The following is a 15,372-nucleotide window of genomic DNA, read 5'->3' on the forward strand; positions in this document are numbered from 1 at the left end:
TTGGCCATCTGGATGTCTTCTTTAGAGAAGTGTCTATTCATGTTTTCTGCCCATTTCTTCACTGGGTTATTTGTTTTTCGGGTGTGGAGTTTGGTGAGCTCTTTATAGATTTTAGATACTAGCCCTTTGTCCGCTATGTCATTTGCAAATATCTTTTCCCATTCCGTTGGTTGCCTTTTAGTTTTGTTGGTTGTTTCCTTTGCTGTGCAGAAGCTTTTTATCTTCATAAGGTCCCAGTAATTCACTTTTGCTTTTAATTCCCTTGCCTTTGGGGATGTGTCGAGTAAGAGATTGCTATGGCTGAGGTCAGAGAGGTCTTTTCCTGCTTTCTCCTCTAAGGTTTTGATGGTTTCCTGTCTCACATTTAGGTCCTTTATCCATTTTGAGTTTATTTTTGTAAATGGTGTGAGAAAGTGGTCTAGTTTCAACCTTCTGCATGTTGCTGTCCAGTTCTCCCAGCACCATTTGTTAAAGAGGCTGTCTTTTTTCCATTGGATGTTCTTTCCTGCTTTGTCAAAGATGAGTTGGCCGTACGTTTGTGGGTCTAGTTCTGGGGTTTCTATTCTATTCCATTGGTCTGTGTGTCTGTTTTTGTGCCATCCACTAGATTATTTAAAGGTAACCTTTATCAAGAGTGTTTGTGTATTCTTTAAAAAAAATTTCATGTTTATTTAATCGTTTTTACATGAATATGTGCATGTTAGATCCATTGTACTACATTACAATGTAATGTAATTGCTTTTTGTAATTAATAGGCACATCTTGGAGTTCTTTTCTTATCAGTGTATAAAGTTGGATAGCACTTTTACTTATAGCTTTGGGCTTTGGATCATTGCACATTGTGGATAGTCCACCATTTCCCTATTAATAGAAATATAGAGATACAGGTTGTTTTTGTTTTTTTAAAGAATTTATTTTTAAATGATTTTTTAATTTTTTTTTGAGAGAGAGAGACAAAGCATGAGTTGGGGAGGCACAGAGAGAGAGAGGGAGACACAGAATCCTAAACAGGTTCCGGGCTCTAAGCTGTCAGCACAGAGCCCAATGTGGGGCTTGAACTCACATACTGTGAGATGATGACCCAAGCTGAAGTTGGACGCTTAACCAACTGAGCCACCCAGGTGCCCCTGTTTTGTTTCTATTAGCTACTAGCAGCCGAGAACCTCCTTGAGAATGTCTGTGAGTATTAGATAAATGCTAAGGAGTAGAATTGTTAGGTTACAGGATATATATGTTTTACATTTTGATGGTTCTGACCAACTTACCTTCAAAAAGATTGTACTAGTTTGGCTTCTACCAGCAGTGTTAAGGAGAGGGCATTGAAATTCCCAACACTGGTTAGTCACTGGGTCACATCTTAGCTAATAACTTTGAGAAAGATAATTTCTCTTTAAAATATTATAGCCGGGGAAGAATTATCATCAGGTTTCTAATTCTGTAATGTATTAGTTTTCAACTGTGACTATGTTTGTGGGATTGCTTTTTGATAATATGATATAGAGAAACCTTTTTTTTTAACTATATACAACAGGTTTACTTTATGATTAAATGTTATTTTTCTTTTTAAATTACAGGTATCTGGCCCATGACTGAGAGAGAAGATGACTTGAAAGTTTCTGCCATGGTTTCTCCTAAATTTGATTCAGTGTCTGTAGGTTTATTTGCAGACTTTAAAAGGGTTTATGGTAGTGTTGGACTCCGCTGATTTGGGATCAATGTGTATTGATTCAAATTTCTGGTCCCAGATAGAAACTTTAAGGAGGATAACAACTTTTAGTCTTTATTATTTTCTGGAACAAACATTTCCAATCTCTTAGTGAGGAGTTCCTTAGGCAGGATTTTAGTCTAAAAAAGGGGGAGGAAGGGGCAGAAATAGAAGAGCTTTTCTTACTCTACTTAAAAAAAATTTTTTTTTTAGTGTTTATCTATTTTTGAGGGAGAGAGACAGAGACAGAGTGCAAGCTGGGAAGGGGCAGAGAGAAAGGGAGACACAGAATTCAAAACAGCTCAGCTGTGCTGAGCTGTCAGCACAGACCCTGACACAGGGCTTGAAGTGACAAACTGTGAGATCATGACCTGAGCTGAAGTTGGACATTTAACCAACTGAGCCACCCAGGCGCCCCATTTAATCAACTTTTTAAAAAAACTTTTCAGTACCAGAATATTGAGATAATCTCAATCCAGGTGAATAATACTGACCACACAAGAGATAATGTCCATGAAAGGCCTAGCTCAGGGTTTGCTAATTTACAGTCTGTAATACATTATAGTGGTTATGTTGGTGGTGGTGGTGGCGGGGGGGGGGGGGCGGAGAGGGGTCTTTGTGTGTTAGTTTAACAGTAAACAGTTGGACCAGGAATTATTTTTCCTTATTTCTATCTGTGTGACCCAAGGCAAGGTATTTAATTTTCTTAGTCTCAATTTTTCTTATCTGTAAAATGGGAATAATAATAGAATCTACTTTGTTGAATTGTTATGATAATTAACCCCCGCAGCAGCAGCAGCAGCAGCATCATCAAATTACATTTTAGTTCTAGCATTATCATTATCATCACTACCACCACCCCACCATGCGTTCCACTAGTCTTGTCCACTGCCATATCCTTAGTGTCTGTCACATAATGAGTGCTCAGTGTATTTTGCTATATAAATGAATGGAGATGAGAAACCAGAAGCATGAAGGAGGGCCTGTCCTTTGTTGTGTTGCCCCATCTCCTTGTTTAGTTTTCCGTAAGTACTCGTTAGATTATAATTGATTAGGTCTCACTGCCTGCAGTTTGGGCAAATCTGTTATCTGTGTCTAAACCAGAAGTTGATCAATTTTGGCAAGTGATCAAACTCACTGGTTTTTACTGTATTAGGAGTTCATGTCCTATAATTTTACCTAGGAAATGACTTCGATATTTAGGTATCAGAGCATAATATAGTAAGTACTTGTCCTAAGTTTTCAAAGATTAATCTTAGTATAAAGAGCCAATCCAAGCAGTGACAAAAATCACGTTAACATTGCCATAATATAGTAAGTTGGGTATACTTAAAAAAAAAAAGTACTATATATGAAAGAAACATTCACCCAGCTGAGTCACATAGTAGAGGCACTGTTTTAAACATTGGCTATTCAGCACACACCATTTCTCACTCTACCTGAAGGGTGTAGTCTAAGTGGAACATTTTTGCTTAGTTAGCTGACGAATGTACACACATTTTCTTGCCTTGGAAATGATTCCTATTTTCCTTTGGGCAACTTACATAATTTTTTCTAGGTTCCCTTAAAGCAGGCTCTTTGGTAGGAGGAATTCCCTTTCCTTTCTTTAGCAACTTTTGATCTTTGTAGGAAAAGGCCTTAGGTAATAGCACTATATTGTAATGTATATTTCCCTATTGGTAACTCAGAGTGCTGTTTCCTCTTAACTAGGTGTCTCTTTCCAGTTTCATTTTCTGTGTCTTACTGTTTTTTTTTTCTTAAGAGATTCCTAAGAGTATCATGTTCATCCCATTGGAAAACACTAGCCCAACGATTTATGTGGCTATGGTGCCATGGTGTCTTTGTGTAGCTATTTCTCTTTGGCTATAATTTTTTGTTCCCAAAGGACTGCTGTCCTTGAAGTATCTGGGTGTTTAGACATGGATTGAAAAGAGCAAGAAACAGGAGAATGTTGGTTTCTCTTCTAGATCTGTGGACAGCTAAAAGTAAAACATTTCCTGGATTTTAGGTTATACTAGAGCACAAAGCTTGGCTAAATATTTTATTTTGTCATTATTATCAAAGCACACATCTAAAAAGTAATGTAATTTATAATACAATGAGGTCTTTTATAGAGGAGACAAGCATTGCTATTCTAGCTTCTGGATTGAGAAGATGGATCAGAGTTCATATATGGTTTTCTGTGGAATCATATATAGAATATGAGTCTCCCAGCTCTTTTTATAATAAGAGCAGTAGCGAGCCTGATGTGGGGTTCAAACTCATGGACTCATGAAGTCATGAACCATAAGATTATGACCTGAGCTGAAGTCAGATGCTCAATCAGCTGATCCACTGAGTCACCCTGAATCTCTCAACTGTTAATTATGCTGGTACCCATTACACTGAAGCAATCCCTGTTGCCTAGTAGTGGATTAGTTTTTCTTAGTAAAACAATTTCAAATAAGTTAACTAAAAACACAGTGGATCTATTCATTGGTTGGATTAGTGATTTTATGATCTTAATTGTTCCCCACAAGTGGGTATTATTAGAAAATGTTACCCCTTGTTCTTATTCTGTTATCGAGTAAGCATTTTTTCCTCTCAATCTAGAACTCTAATATATAAATTACAACTTATAAGGAAATGTTTGCTTCATTATATTATGCTCTGAATTATTTAAAAGGTAGGATCAAGTAACCCAGGCTGATGCTGAAAGAGTGACCTAGTTTATGATATGAGCTCATAAACAAATAGATTTATTTTCTAGGTGTAAGGCTGCTGAAGCTTTATATCATTAGTTATATGTCTTACATATGATTAGTATTTTTTAATTTTTTTTAATGTTTATTTTTGAGAGAGAGACAGAGTATGATCAGGGGAAGACCAGAGAGAGAGGGAGACACAGAATCCATAGCAGGCTCCAGGCTCCCCACTGTCAGCACAGAGCCTGATGCAGGGCTCAAACCCATGAACCGTGAGATTATGACCTGAGCCAAAGTCGGACGCTTACAGGACTGAGCCACCCAGGTGCCCCACGTATTAATCAGAATAAAACATACCTTTGGCAAGTTGAAAATACAAGGACCGGGGCACCTGGGTGGCTCAGTCGGTTAAGTGTCCGACTTCAGCTCAGGTCATGATCTCACGGCTCGTGAGTTCGAGCCCCGCGTCGGGCTCTGTGCTGACGGCTCAGAGCCTGGAGCCTGTTTCAGATTCTGTGTCTCCCTCTCTCTCTCTGACCCTCCCCTGTTCATGCTCTGTCTCTTTCTGTCTCAAAAGTAAATAAACGTTAAAAAAAAATTAAAAAGAAAATTCAAGGACCTAAAAAGAATGGCATAATGCTTATCTGTGAAATACAAGGAACCCTTCTGCATAATATAAAGAATGAATTAATAGAATTAGTTTCAACATTTAAGTAAATTTGGCAAGAGAGTGGTTTGACAAAAATACTATTGACAAAATATGTGACCTTCTCTTTCCTTTTTTGGAAAAGGTTTTTATCAGTTCATTACTTTGCAGTTGAAGGCATTCAAAAAGCCACATTGACCATTTTAGTCTGCCATTAGAGTGATAAATCCTTTATTGTTCCCTATTTTGATGGTGGGAAGTATATATTGCACCCATTGTGTTTACTCATTGACGGACGTGTTAATTTGAATCCATTCTTTCCTCTCTTCTTTTCTCAATTCTGTGTTTACAGCAAGCTGCTGATGTTGAAGTGGGAACTGACCTTGTCCCTTCAGTCACAGTGAAGGTATTGTGCCATGATTCTAGACTATAATGTGCAAACAATGTTACACATTTCATCACATCTGTCAATGTTGTCACTCTATAAGTAGCTTTTGGAAATGTAAAACAAGCACTTGAAATTTGTACATTTCCCTTAGCTTTGGGTAGCAAAGATAACCTTTATTGTTTCCGACGAATATAAAACTGACAATTGTATTCATAGTAGTGTTATGTAATATTAATAATTCTTATGACTTATGCTTACTATTACATTTAAATGATGCAGGGCCTTTTTTCTGGAAACAAAATTAACATTTTGAATATGTTAAAGGACTTGTGTCATGTGCCTACCATTTATGATAGACCAACCAGTTGATTGCATCATTATATATATTTTGGGGGATTACATGAATGCTAATACCTTTCTTGTATGTGTAATTATGTGTGTGTTTGAGAAGAATTTCCAGTCATCTACCTGGCATAGCATTAGCTTTAAATGGATGTATTTATAGCAAGAAAATATTAAATGAAGAAGCCACAAAGTAGGGTAGTGACAAATTGATAGTACTAAAAAAATAGAATATGAAGGATGTGGTTTTGGTTAAAATTTTTAGTCCTGTCGTTGTAGAATTTTAGAACTAGAACTCAAATGTAGAACCCTCTTAAGGCATTTAGATTAAAGTGTGGTAATCAGTCAGCACATTATTAAGCTGAAAATATTTATCACTGCCCAGACGTTGGAGCCAGGAAAAGTTGTGGATCTTGGCGATTTGCTTAGTCAAAACTTGGACGGGGCTTTATATTTTCTTAGATTATGGGTTGCTGTCCTTGGAGGAGCTTGACAGGGCACCAGGCTTTACCAATTGTGTTCGCTTACACTGGACCCAGCGGGTGGCCCAAGTGTGGGGATCTTTGGTAGAAGTTGAAGGGAGCCCAATCTTGTAACAGTTTCCTAAGCTAATTTTTTTGGATTCTTGCCACTGGAAACAAGGGTGGTCTTTCCCCAGTTCTCCCTCCCCCGTATCCAATCAAAGCCTCTATCTCATTAATACTTTTGAGTCTGGAAAAGTATTAGTGGCAAGAAATCAAACACTTAAGAAAAAAAAAAAAAAAAACCCTGCAGAGTTCCAGGAATGATCTATAGACTTTTGTGTAGAGAAACTTCTTTTATATCTTTCTACTGATACTGTTCATACACACACATAATAATTTAGGAACACACTATAAATCGCAAAAAGAAATCTTGTACTTAAATCAGATGACGTTGCTCATGCTAATTCCCCCCCCCCCCCGCCCCCGCCCAACTACTAGTTATTGCTATAAGTAAATACACCTTTCTCTCCCATGCAGTTGTTAGGCTTTAATGTGTAATAATAGCCATCTTAAAATGATGGTATGACACCACTGGAAAATTCTCCTTCGTTAGTGGAAGTTAAACTGTATTTGAGAATGACTAAGTCTCCACTCTTTTCCTTATTGCCATTATAAGAGTATGAGAAAGAACATAACACATGAGGATTGCATAAAATCAGCTGGGCTTATACAGCAGACACAATGACTTCCTGATTCTGTCTGACAGTTTCTATACAAATTTTGCTATAAATCTCTCCTTATAGCCTTTTATAACAACAGCAGCCAAGATATATAACCATGCAAGTTTCCATCATAATAAATCCTGTTAATTGAGAAAATTTTTCCATCCGTTCCAAGTGAATGAAGATGTGGCTACCTTGAGTATGTGTGCATGATGCGTAACCGTCTATTCCAGGCAACTAAGGCAGAGTGGTTGCTCATACCTGGCCTTTGGAGTCATATTTATATATCTAGGATAAATATTTGGTATTGTATTTCCTAAGGATGATATTTCATTTTGTTAGAATCAGAAAACAACATGGAAAATTCTTGTATTAATGTTTTATATTTTCTCCTTGATATTCTGTAATTATTTTTCTCTTAAAATATGAGGTTTATGATCTAGCCAAGCCTTTAACTCTTTTTTTTTTTTTTTTTTTTTTTTTGGCTCAAACACAGGTCTTCTTTGTTCCTCTTGGTTTTTTTTTTTTTTTTTTTTTTTTTGTTACACATCTCCTTGATTCAAATTTGAAAGTGCCTAGCCCATTGTTGGGATTTAATAAATCTGTGCATTAGAGATATCATGATCTTGCTAACAATGTAAAATTGTGTGATCATTGTCTAAGTCCACATTGTTATGCCAGGTAGAGTCAGAATGTCTGTTTTCTTACAAGTGGCTTATTACTACTTTAAGGATTTTTTATTTTCACTTTTAAAACTAAGCTCTTATGATACATTCCTGGTGATGGTTTTCAACTCTGTTGCACATATTGGCTTGTTGATCTTGGGCATGTTATTTCTGAACCTCATTTTTTAATTTTATTACTTTAATTTTCTAAGAGTTTATTTTAGAGAGAGAGAGTGTAGGGGAGAGGAGAAGCAGAAATGAGAGAGAGAGAATCTTAAGCAGGCTCCATGCTTACCTCAGAGCCTGATGTGGAGCTCAATCCCATGACCCTGGGATCATGACCTGAGCTGAAATCAAGCGTGGGGTGCCCAATCGACTGAGCCACCCAGGTGCCCCTCAGAACCTCTGTTTCAAAAATTTGTTTTTAACATTTATTTATTATTGAGAAACAGAGCGAGACAGAGCATGAGCATGGGAGGGGCAGAGAGAGGGGGAGACACAGAATCAGAAGCAGGTTCCAGGCTCTGAGCTGTTATCACAGAGCCCGACGCTGGGCTCTAACTCACAAACCGTGAGATCATGACCTGAGCTGAAATTGGACGCTTAACCGACTGAGCCAACCAGGCGCCCCTGAACCTCTGTTTTTAAACTGTAAAATGGGATTACTTTGTTATTTGCAGTTATTTTGAGGCTTAACCACGGTTGAGTAAGAGCATGTGCTCTGGATTCTGGCAGACAGAAGATAAATTCTTAATCAGAGTGGCCTTGGGCAAATTAGTCTCTCTGAGACAAAGTTTTCTCTATTTCAGAATGTTGTGAAAATTAAATGAGATAATGCACATAAATAATTTATTAGCATGGTTCCATGAATATAGAGAGCTGCTACTGGTTATCATTAATATTATTAATTTTATTTTAAAATATATGTATAGACTTGCATGGTATTATTATTAATAGTGAAATAGTTGTATCCTACTTATGTAGTAGACTTAGCTATTTGGAGGAATGTTGTCTGTGGTGCTTGTGTAGTTTCTTCTTCCCATAATTACCATCAAGATTTTACTATGTTATGTTGTTTATAATGCTCAGACATCATGAAGGAAGCTTTGCTTTGTGGTATGCAGATTCCCTTCATTCATTCCCAGTGCTTGTAAAGTAAAAATTGAGGATTCATGGTTCATTTGCTATTGAACAAATGGCAAATTGTATTTATTTGCATCAAGAGTTATCCTTTAAAAATTTCACTTTGCAAGTCAGCATTTTTGTGTTTAACTTATTTTTTAAGTTGTACAGAATACCCACATCATTTAAAGTGAATACAAGATGGTTATTGAATCTAATTGTATGTATATAATATTTATGGCCCAGTTAGATATTCCTGTATATTGTTTCTTTCTCTATAGTATGTGTGTGTATGTATACATTATATATGTATATATATGCAAAATATATATTAAGGAATAAGTGATACATGCCTTTTACTTAAGAGAAATTTGAAAACTACTTTTTTTCTTTTAATTTTTATTTATTTTTGAGAGAGAGAGACAGAGCATTAGCAGTAAAGGGGCAGAGAAAGAGGGAGACACAGAATCCGAAGCAGGCTCCAGGCTCTGAGCTCTGAACACAGAGCCTGATGTGGAGCTTGAACTCACAAATTGTGAGATCATGACCTGAGCTGAAGTCAGACGCCCAACCGACTGAGCTACCCAGGTGCCCCTGAAAACTGCTTTTCTTAAAAATAAATATATCCTTGCTTTATATGAATTAATCATGAAATGTATCTGTCTCGTATATTAGAGTTCAATAACTAGACTGAAAACTCCTCCACAGCAAAAGCTCTATAGAAGTATGATTCTTAATTCTGGTAGTACATGGTTATCATCTGGGTAGCCAAAAACAAAATACCAATACCCAGGTCTACCTCCCCCCCCCCCCGCCCCCCACAGAGAATCTTGACTCAGTTGGTATACGAGCCCTACCTGGGCAGTTGACTATGATAAGTCTGCTTTGTAAACTATGTGGATGAATTCATCTAAATGAGACTGTTCAAAGACTGGGACTTTAAGGAGACAAAATCCAAAGAGAGAATATGCCCAGTGGAAGTCAGATCTTTAAGCTTTTTCTTTGATAGCCTCAAAAAGATGCCCCTTAGTGCTGTGGCCCAGTAAAAATCCGTGGGCCTGATGTTTTCTGCTGATGCTTCTCCTCCGGGGCAGTGAGAGAAGCCCTGGCCTTCTGTACCCATGCCCGTCCTGTTTCCCAGTCACACTGTTACCCCAGAGTTCTTAGCTTTTGGTTCTAATTTCAGTGGGAGGGTTTTCTTAGCATCACCATATAAGAGCACCAGTTTAGAATTGCAGCCAGCTGAGATGTGCAGCAGTCAATATTGCCATTCTTTGATATTTTCTAGAATTAGTTATGTCATGTATTTTTGTGTTAAGCCATGGAATAAAGTGTGGTGCTTTGATATGTATCTAGACTAGTAAATATCCACTTAGCAAGGAAATCATTAGAGAATAATTAATTCATGTAAAAGGTGGTTTACTGATACTAGATAAATCAGTTGCCACATCTGTATATGAAAAGAAGAATGAACACCAAATATTTCATGATGTAATTATTTACCAACCACAGGGCAGATTTTTCCTTTGATTTTGCTAGAACATTTTTAATAGCTTTATTGAGATATAATTCACATAGCATACCATATACTTATTTAAATTCAGTGATTTTTACTGTATTTGCAGAGTTGTGGAACCATCACCACAATTTAATTTTAGAACATTTTCGTCCCTCCTGAAAGTAACCTCATACCCATTAGCTGTCACTTCCTGTTCCTTTTCCTTGTCCCATCCTCCAGCCCTCCTCTACTTCCATCCCTCAGCGACTTCTAATCTATTTTCTGTCTCTATTGATTTGCCTATCCTGGACATTTCATATAAATGGGATCCTACAATATGTGGTTCTTTGGGACTAGCCTCTACCCCTTAGCATAACGTTTTAAAGGTATACCCATATTATAGTATGTGCCAGTACCTTATTTCTTTTGATTACTGAATGCCGTTTCATTGTAAGGTACCATAGTTTGTTTATTCATTCATCAGTTGATGGATATTTGGGTTGTTTCTATTTTGGCTGTTGTGAAGAACGCTGCTGTGAAACTTATGTACGAGTTTTTGGGTGGGCATATGTTTTCATTTCTCTTGGCATGGAATTGTGAGGTTGTATGGTAAATTTATGCTTAATTTTTTAAGAAACTGTTGTTAAATTATTTTCTTGTGTGGCTATACCATTTTACATTCCCATCAGCCATATACGAAGCTTCTAGTTTCCTCATATTCTTGCTAACACTTATTTTTGTCTGTTATTTTGATTATAGCATTTTAGTAGATGTGTAGTAGTATCTCATTGTAGATTTAATTTGTATTTCGTTGTGATTAACAATATTGAGCAGTTTTTCATGTACTTGTTTGGCTATTTCTATTTCTTTGGAGAAAAGTCTGTTCAACTTTTGTCCAGTTTCTAGTGGGTGGAATCCACCACTTCTCTACTTACCAGTAACTACTACTTATGTTGTGTTTTAAAAGACTACTCATTTTTTTCAGATGTTTCCTAATTATTTGCTAGTGATTTTTTACATATTTGTGCTATCCTATCAATTTGGATAAAATTTAATTTTTTATTAATAACAATTTCTATTTCCTTAGGTTACATTGCAGAATCGACTGGCTTTGCAAAAAGCCAAATTATCAGTTTATGTGCAACCACCTTTAGTATTGACTTGTGATCAGTTCACCTTTGAATTTATGGGTAAGTGTTCTGTTTTGGCTTAAAATATATCGTGGTGTGATGTTTTCTATTAATTAAAATTTTTTTGTTAGTATGTTTATTTGATGGCTATATTTTTTGTCTGAATAGTGAGACTGGTATCTTTCTAAAAAGATTTCAGTGATTGTGTTGTTTTGCTTCTGTTTTCCCTCCAAACATCGAGCGTGAATGATACTTTTTAAAAAATAGCAACATGCAGTGAATGGTTGTTGAGCTGAAGTAATTACAGATTTTCAAGTGCTTTCCTCAACTAGATGGGCCTGTAATTGTACTTAAATGCTGTAATTTGGAAGGCTTTCTTTATTGGTGTTTGTCTAGTCAGCTGTTTATTGAATCAGTAATGTTTGAAGAAAGGACATTGGCTTCGGAGTCTGGTCTGAATTTGAATCATGGCTCTTACATGTACCCGATGTGTAACCTTTGGCAAACTACTTGAGTAATTACTCCGAGCCTCAGTTTCTTTTAATCTGCAGAAAGGGGATATTGATATCTGTCTTGCAGGGCATTTTTGAGGTTTAGTTAGAAAATGAATCTATGTAAGATATCTGTAATAATGCCTAAAATAGTAGACTGGTCATAAATGGCAACTCTTAGTAAGATTTCTTTGCACAGTATGTCTCAGGCCCTACGATTTATATCCAAGTTGTCATTAGTCCTATTAAAAAGATTTATGATTTATGGGGCGCCTGGGTGGCGCAGTCGGTTAAGCGTCCGACTTCAGCCAGGTCACGATCTCGCGGTCCGGGAGTTCGAGCCCCGCGTCAGGCTCTGGGCTGATGGCTCGGAGCCTGGAGCCTGTTTCCGATTCTGTGTCTCCCTCTCTCTCTGCCCCTCCCCCGTTCATGCTCTGTCTCTCTCTGTCCCAAAATAAATAAAAAACGTTGAAAAAAAAATTAAAAAAAAAAAATAAAAAAAAAAGATTTATGATTTATCTTTCTAATCTTTTTCTTTCTTCATTTACTGCTGCTGATCCTATATTGTATTCATGAAATCAAGAACATATTTCTCTCTTTTGCTTTTGTATAACCAACCCTTACTTGAATGCCTGGCATATACGGGGAACTTAATAAATATTAACCAAATCGCTGAATGAATGGATGAATGGTTGATATAATCTTATAGGTGATATCCAATCATTGGATTCTAACTTTATTTTCTAATTTTTTTCAGAATACTTCCAATTTGTCTTTCTAAAACATATTCTGAACAATTTAGTTTTTCAATTAAAAACGTCTTAAGTCTGTCTAACACAGGTTGGAGGTCAAATACATGGATATAGAAGGCTATGCACAATCTGCAAAGTCGCTACAGTTATAGTTACATCCATACGGAGTCCCCCCTTCCATTTCTCCCTGTAGTTTGTATTCTAGCCATGATAAAGTATACAATTCCCCATTCCCAAATTCTCTTACCTTTTTGTATACCTTTTTCTCTGATCATGCTGCCTATTCATCTGAATAAAGAGAAGCAAAACTTCGTTGTTTTGGACTCAGTTACCAGTATATATTAGCTATATGACCTTGGACAAGGTTTTTAATCTCTCTATAGCCAGGTTCCTCATGCACAAAAGTTGGGGACAATAATAGTACACATATTACTGGGTTGTTGTGAGGATTAAATGACTTAATCCATGTGAAGTGCTTAGGAGAATAGCTGGCATGCAATGTAAGCATGATTTTAACTGTTGTTAATAATAATTGTCCAAAATTTTGTAACTTCTATTACTTTTAAATTTCTTATAGCGCCAGAGATGAGCAGAACAGTAGCCTTTTCTGTTTATCTGAAAGGGAGTTATACACCATCTGAATTGGAAGGAAATGCTGTTGTTTCTTATTCCAGACCATCAGGTAAATATACAGTTGTTTAGATATTTAAGCCTAAACACTCCTTTTAAATTGGAGTTATGAGTTAAATGTTTAAGTGTTTTTCTTTTAAGTTTATTTATTTATTTTGAGAGAGACAAAGACAGCACAAATGAGGGTGAGGCAGACAGAAGGAGAGAGAGAGAGAATCCCAAGCAGTCTCCACAGTGCCAATGCTGAGCCCGATGTGGACCTCAAACTCAGGAAACCATGAGATCATGACCTAAGCTAAAACCGAGAGCTGGACATTTAACTGACTGAGCCACCTAGGCACTCTTAAATGTTTAAGTGTTTAAGATTAGAAAACACATTGTAGTATATTACTAAATGGAAAAATATTCTTTCCTAGTGTTAAATAAAATTGTCCAGATTACCTCTGTGTCATGAATTATTAGAGAGAAGTCTGTTTAGCTGATTTACACATATAGTGTTTGATGCTGTCTTCTGAATTAATAGCAAATATGATATATTTTTATTCACACTAAAAGAATGATATTAGACCTCACTTATTAAACTAAGGAGAAAAGCCTAGTCTGAATTGGTGAAAAAGAGTATTATGGATTGATAAATCAGTATTCATAGACTGACACTGTTTTAATGACTAAATAAAACTCTTTAGTATCTTACATATTAATATATTTAAGAACAGATTAACTAAAATTTGATCTGCATATTTTCAAGGAATTCTTTTTAAATTAAAAAAAGTTACCTTTAGTCCAGTTGAGATTCAGTTATTGTAAATTTTAACTTCATTGGGTCAAATTTTATAGTTTGTATTTTTCCCTGTATAGTGAAACATTTTGACAATACGTTTATTGGTAGAATACAAATAATTAGTCATTGCTTTTTTTTTTGTCATTGCTTTTTTAACAATGTTTTAATATAGAATAACTGATAATACGGTACTTTAGAAATGTTGCATGTTTTTTTTTAAACAATTGGAACTGATAATAGGGTACTTAAGAAATGTTGCATTTTTTAAAACAATTTCTATACAGTTTTTTAGTTCTGAAGTTTTAGAGATGACTTAATTATCTTTTTCTCCTCTCTTGTTGTCCACTTTGCTTCTTTAGCAATGCTTTTTAATAATTGTAGTTTTAATTTTGTCTAAGTAAATTTTCTGGCTTATGCCTTGACAAGTGTATACTCTGAGATGATTTTATAACTTTAATACATGTTTTCAAAGTCTTTCTTCTGTTTTGTCAGTTATTTTGCTTTAAGTTAAAAAAGTTCACTTTAAGGCAGAATTGTCCTCTTTCTTTTTTTACCTATATTTTCAAAATTTGGGGTTATGTAAATATTTTATGTTTAAATGGCTTTGAGAAAGCTGACTTCAGAAAGAAATGCAAAACTTCCGTAAAGGATCAAAGAGTGATAGACTTTTTAGTTGGATATTTCTGAAAAGAACACTGAAAATTTTAATGTTATCTTAATTTTGATTTATGAAATAAAAATAAATATTTGGCTAAAATCTCTAGATCATTTATCATTAATTGAGTGTGTCAATGGTGATAGGCATTTGTATATATTTTTATCCCTGTTACACTTGAAATACGCAGTTGTAGAGACCGTCGGTAGCTTAATTAAACTAAGTATTTCATTTCCAAGGAAAATAAGTGACACTGGTTGAAAATAAATTTAAAATAGAGAAATGGGTTACATAGCAAGTTTTCAAAATTCTTTAAAAATACATGATAAAGTTGTAAAATTAGCCTGTGAACTTATGGTTGTACATGCTATTTTTTTAACTATTACGCTTTTCTATAGACGGAATGTAAGAGATTATAAATTATTGCTAAACCGAAAAGCATAGAATTAATTAGTTGAAAGTTAATTAGAAATTAAAATTTCAAAAAAGTCTATAAAAGTGAGAGAATACCAAGATAAGCCTAAAACAAAAAGACATTAGTCCATAGTAGTGTCTACTGACTGAAATAATATAAGCAAGAGTAACTGGAAATATTACGTATTTGGCCTTGTACTCAAAAATTTTCCCAATTCATTTAATCCTCTTGATGTCATTTACAAAGCAGTCTGGTTTTCTCTTGGTCTATATCATATAACTT

At 35.6% G+C, this 15,372-nt stretch overlaps 1 protein-coding gene across 1 annotated transcript in view; it reads left to right on the forward strand.

The window, feature by feature from the left end:
- BBS9 (Bardet-Biedl syndrome 9) overlaps positions 1–15,372 on the forward strand; it is a 456,168-nt gene that overhangs the window by 190,415 nt on the left and 250,381 nt on the right. The window contains exons 11-14 of the mRNA XM_032592426.1: positions 1,575–1,651; positions 5,388–5,441; positions 11,324–11,426; positions 13,187–13,291. Coding sequence (XP_032448317.1) covers positions 1,575–1,651; positions 5,388–5,441; positions 11,324–11,426; positions 13,187–13,291 — 339 coding nt within the window. The remainder of the gene's footprint in view (positions 1–1,574; positions 1,652–5,387; positions 5,442–11,323; positions 11,427–13,186; positions 13,292–15,372) is intronic.

This window comes from Lynx canadensis, chromosome A2 (genome assembly GCF_007474595.2).
Source record: "Lynx canadensis isolate LIC74 chromosome A2, mLynCan4.pri.v2, whole genome shotgun sequence".
Taxonomy (NCBI): domain Eukaryota; kingdom Metazoa; phylum Chordata; class Mammalia; order Carnivora; family Felidae; genus Lynx; species Lynx canadensis.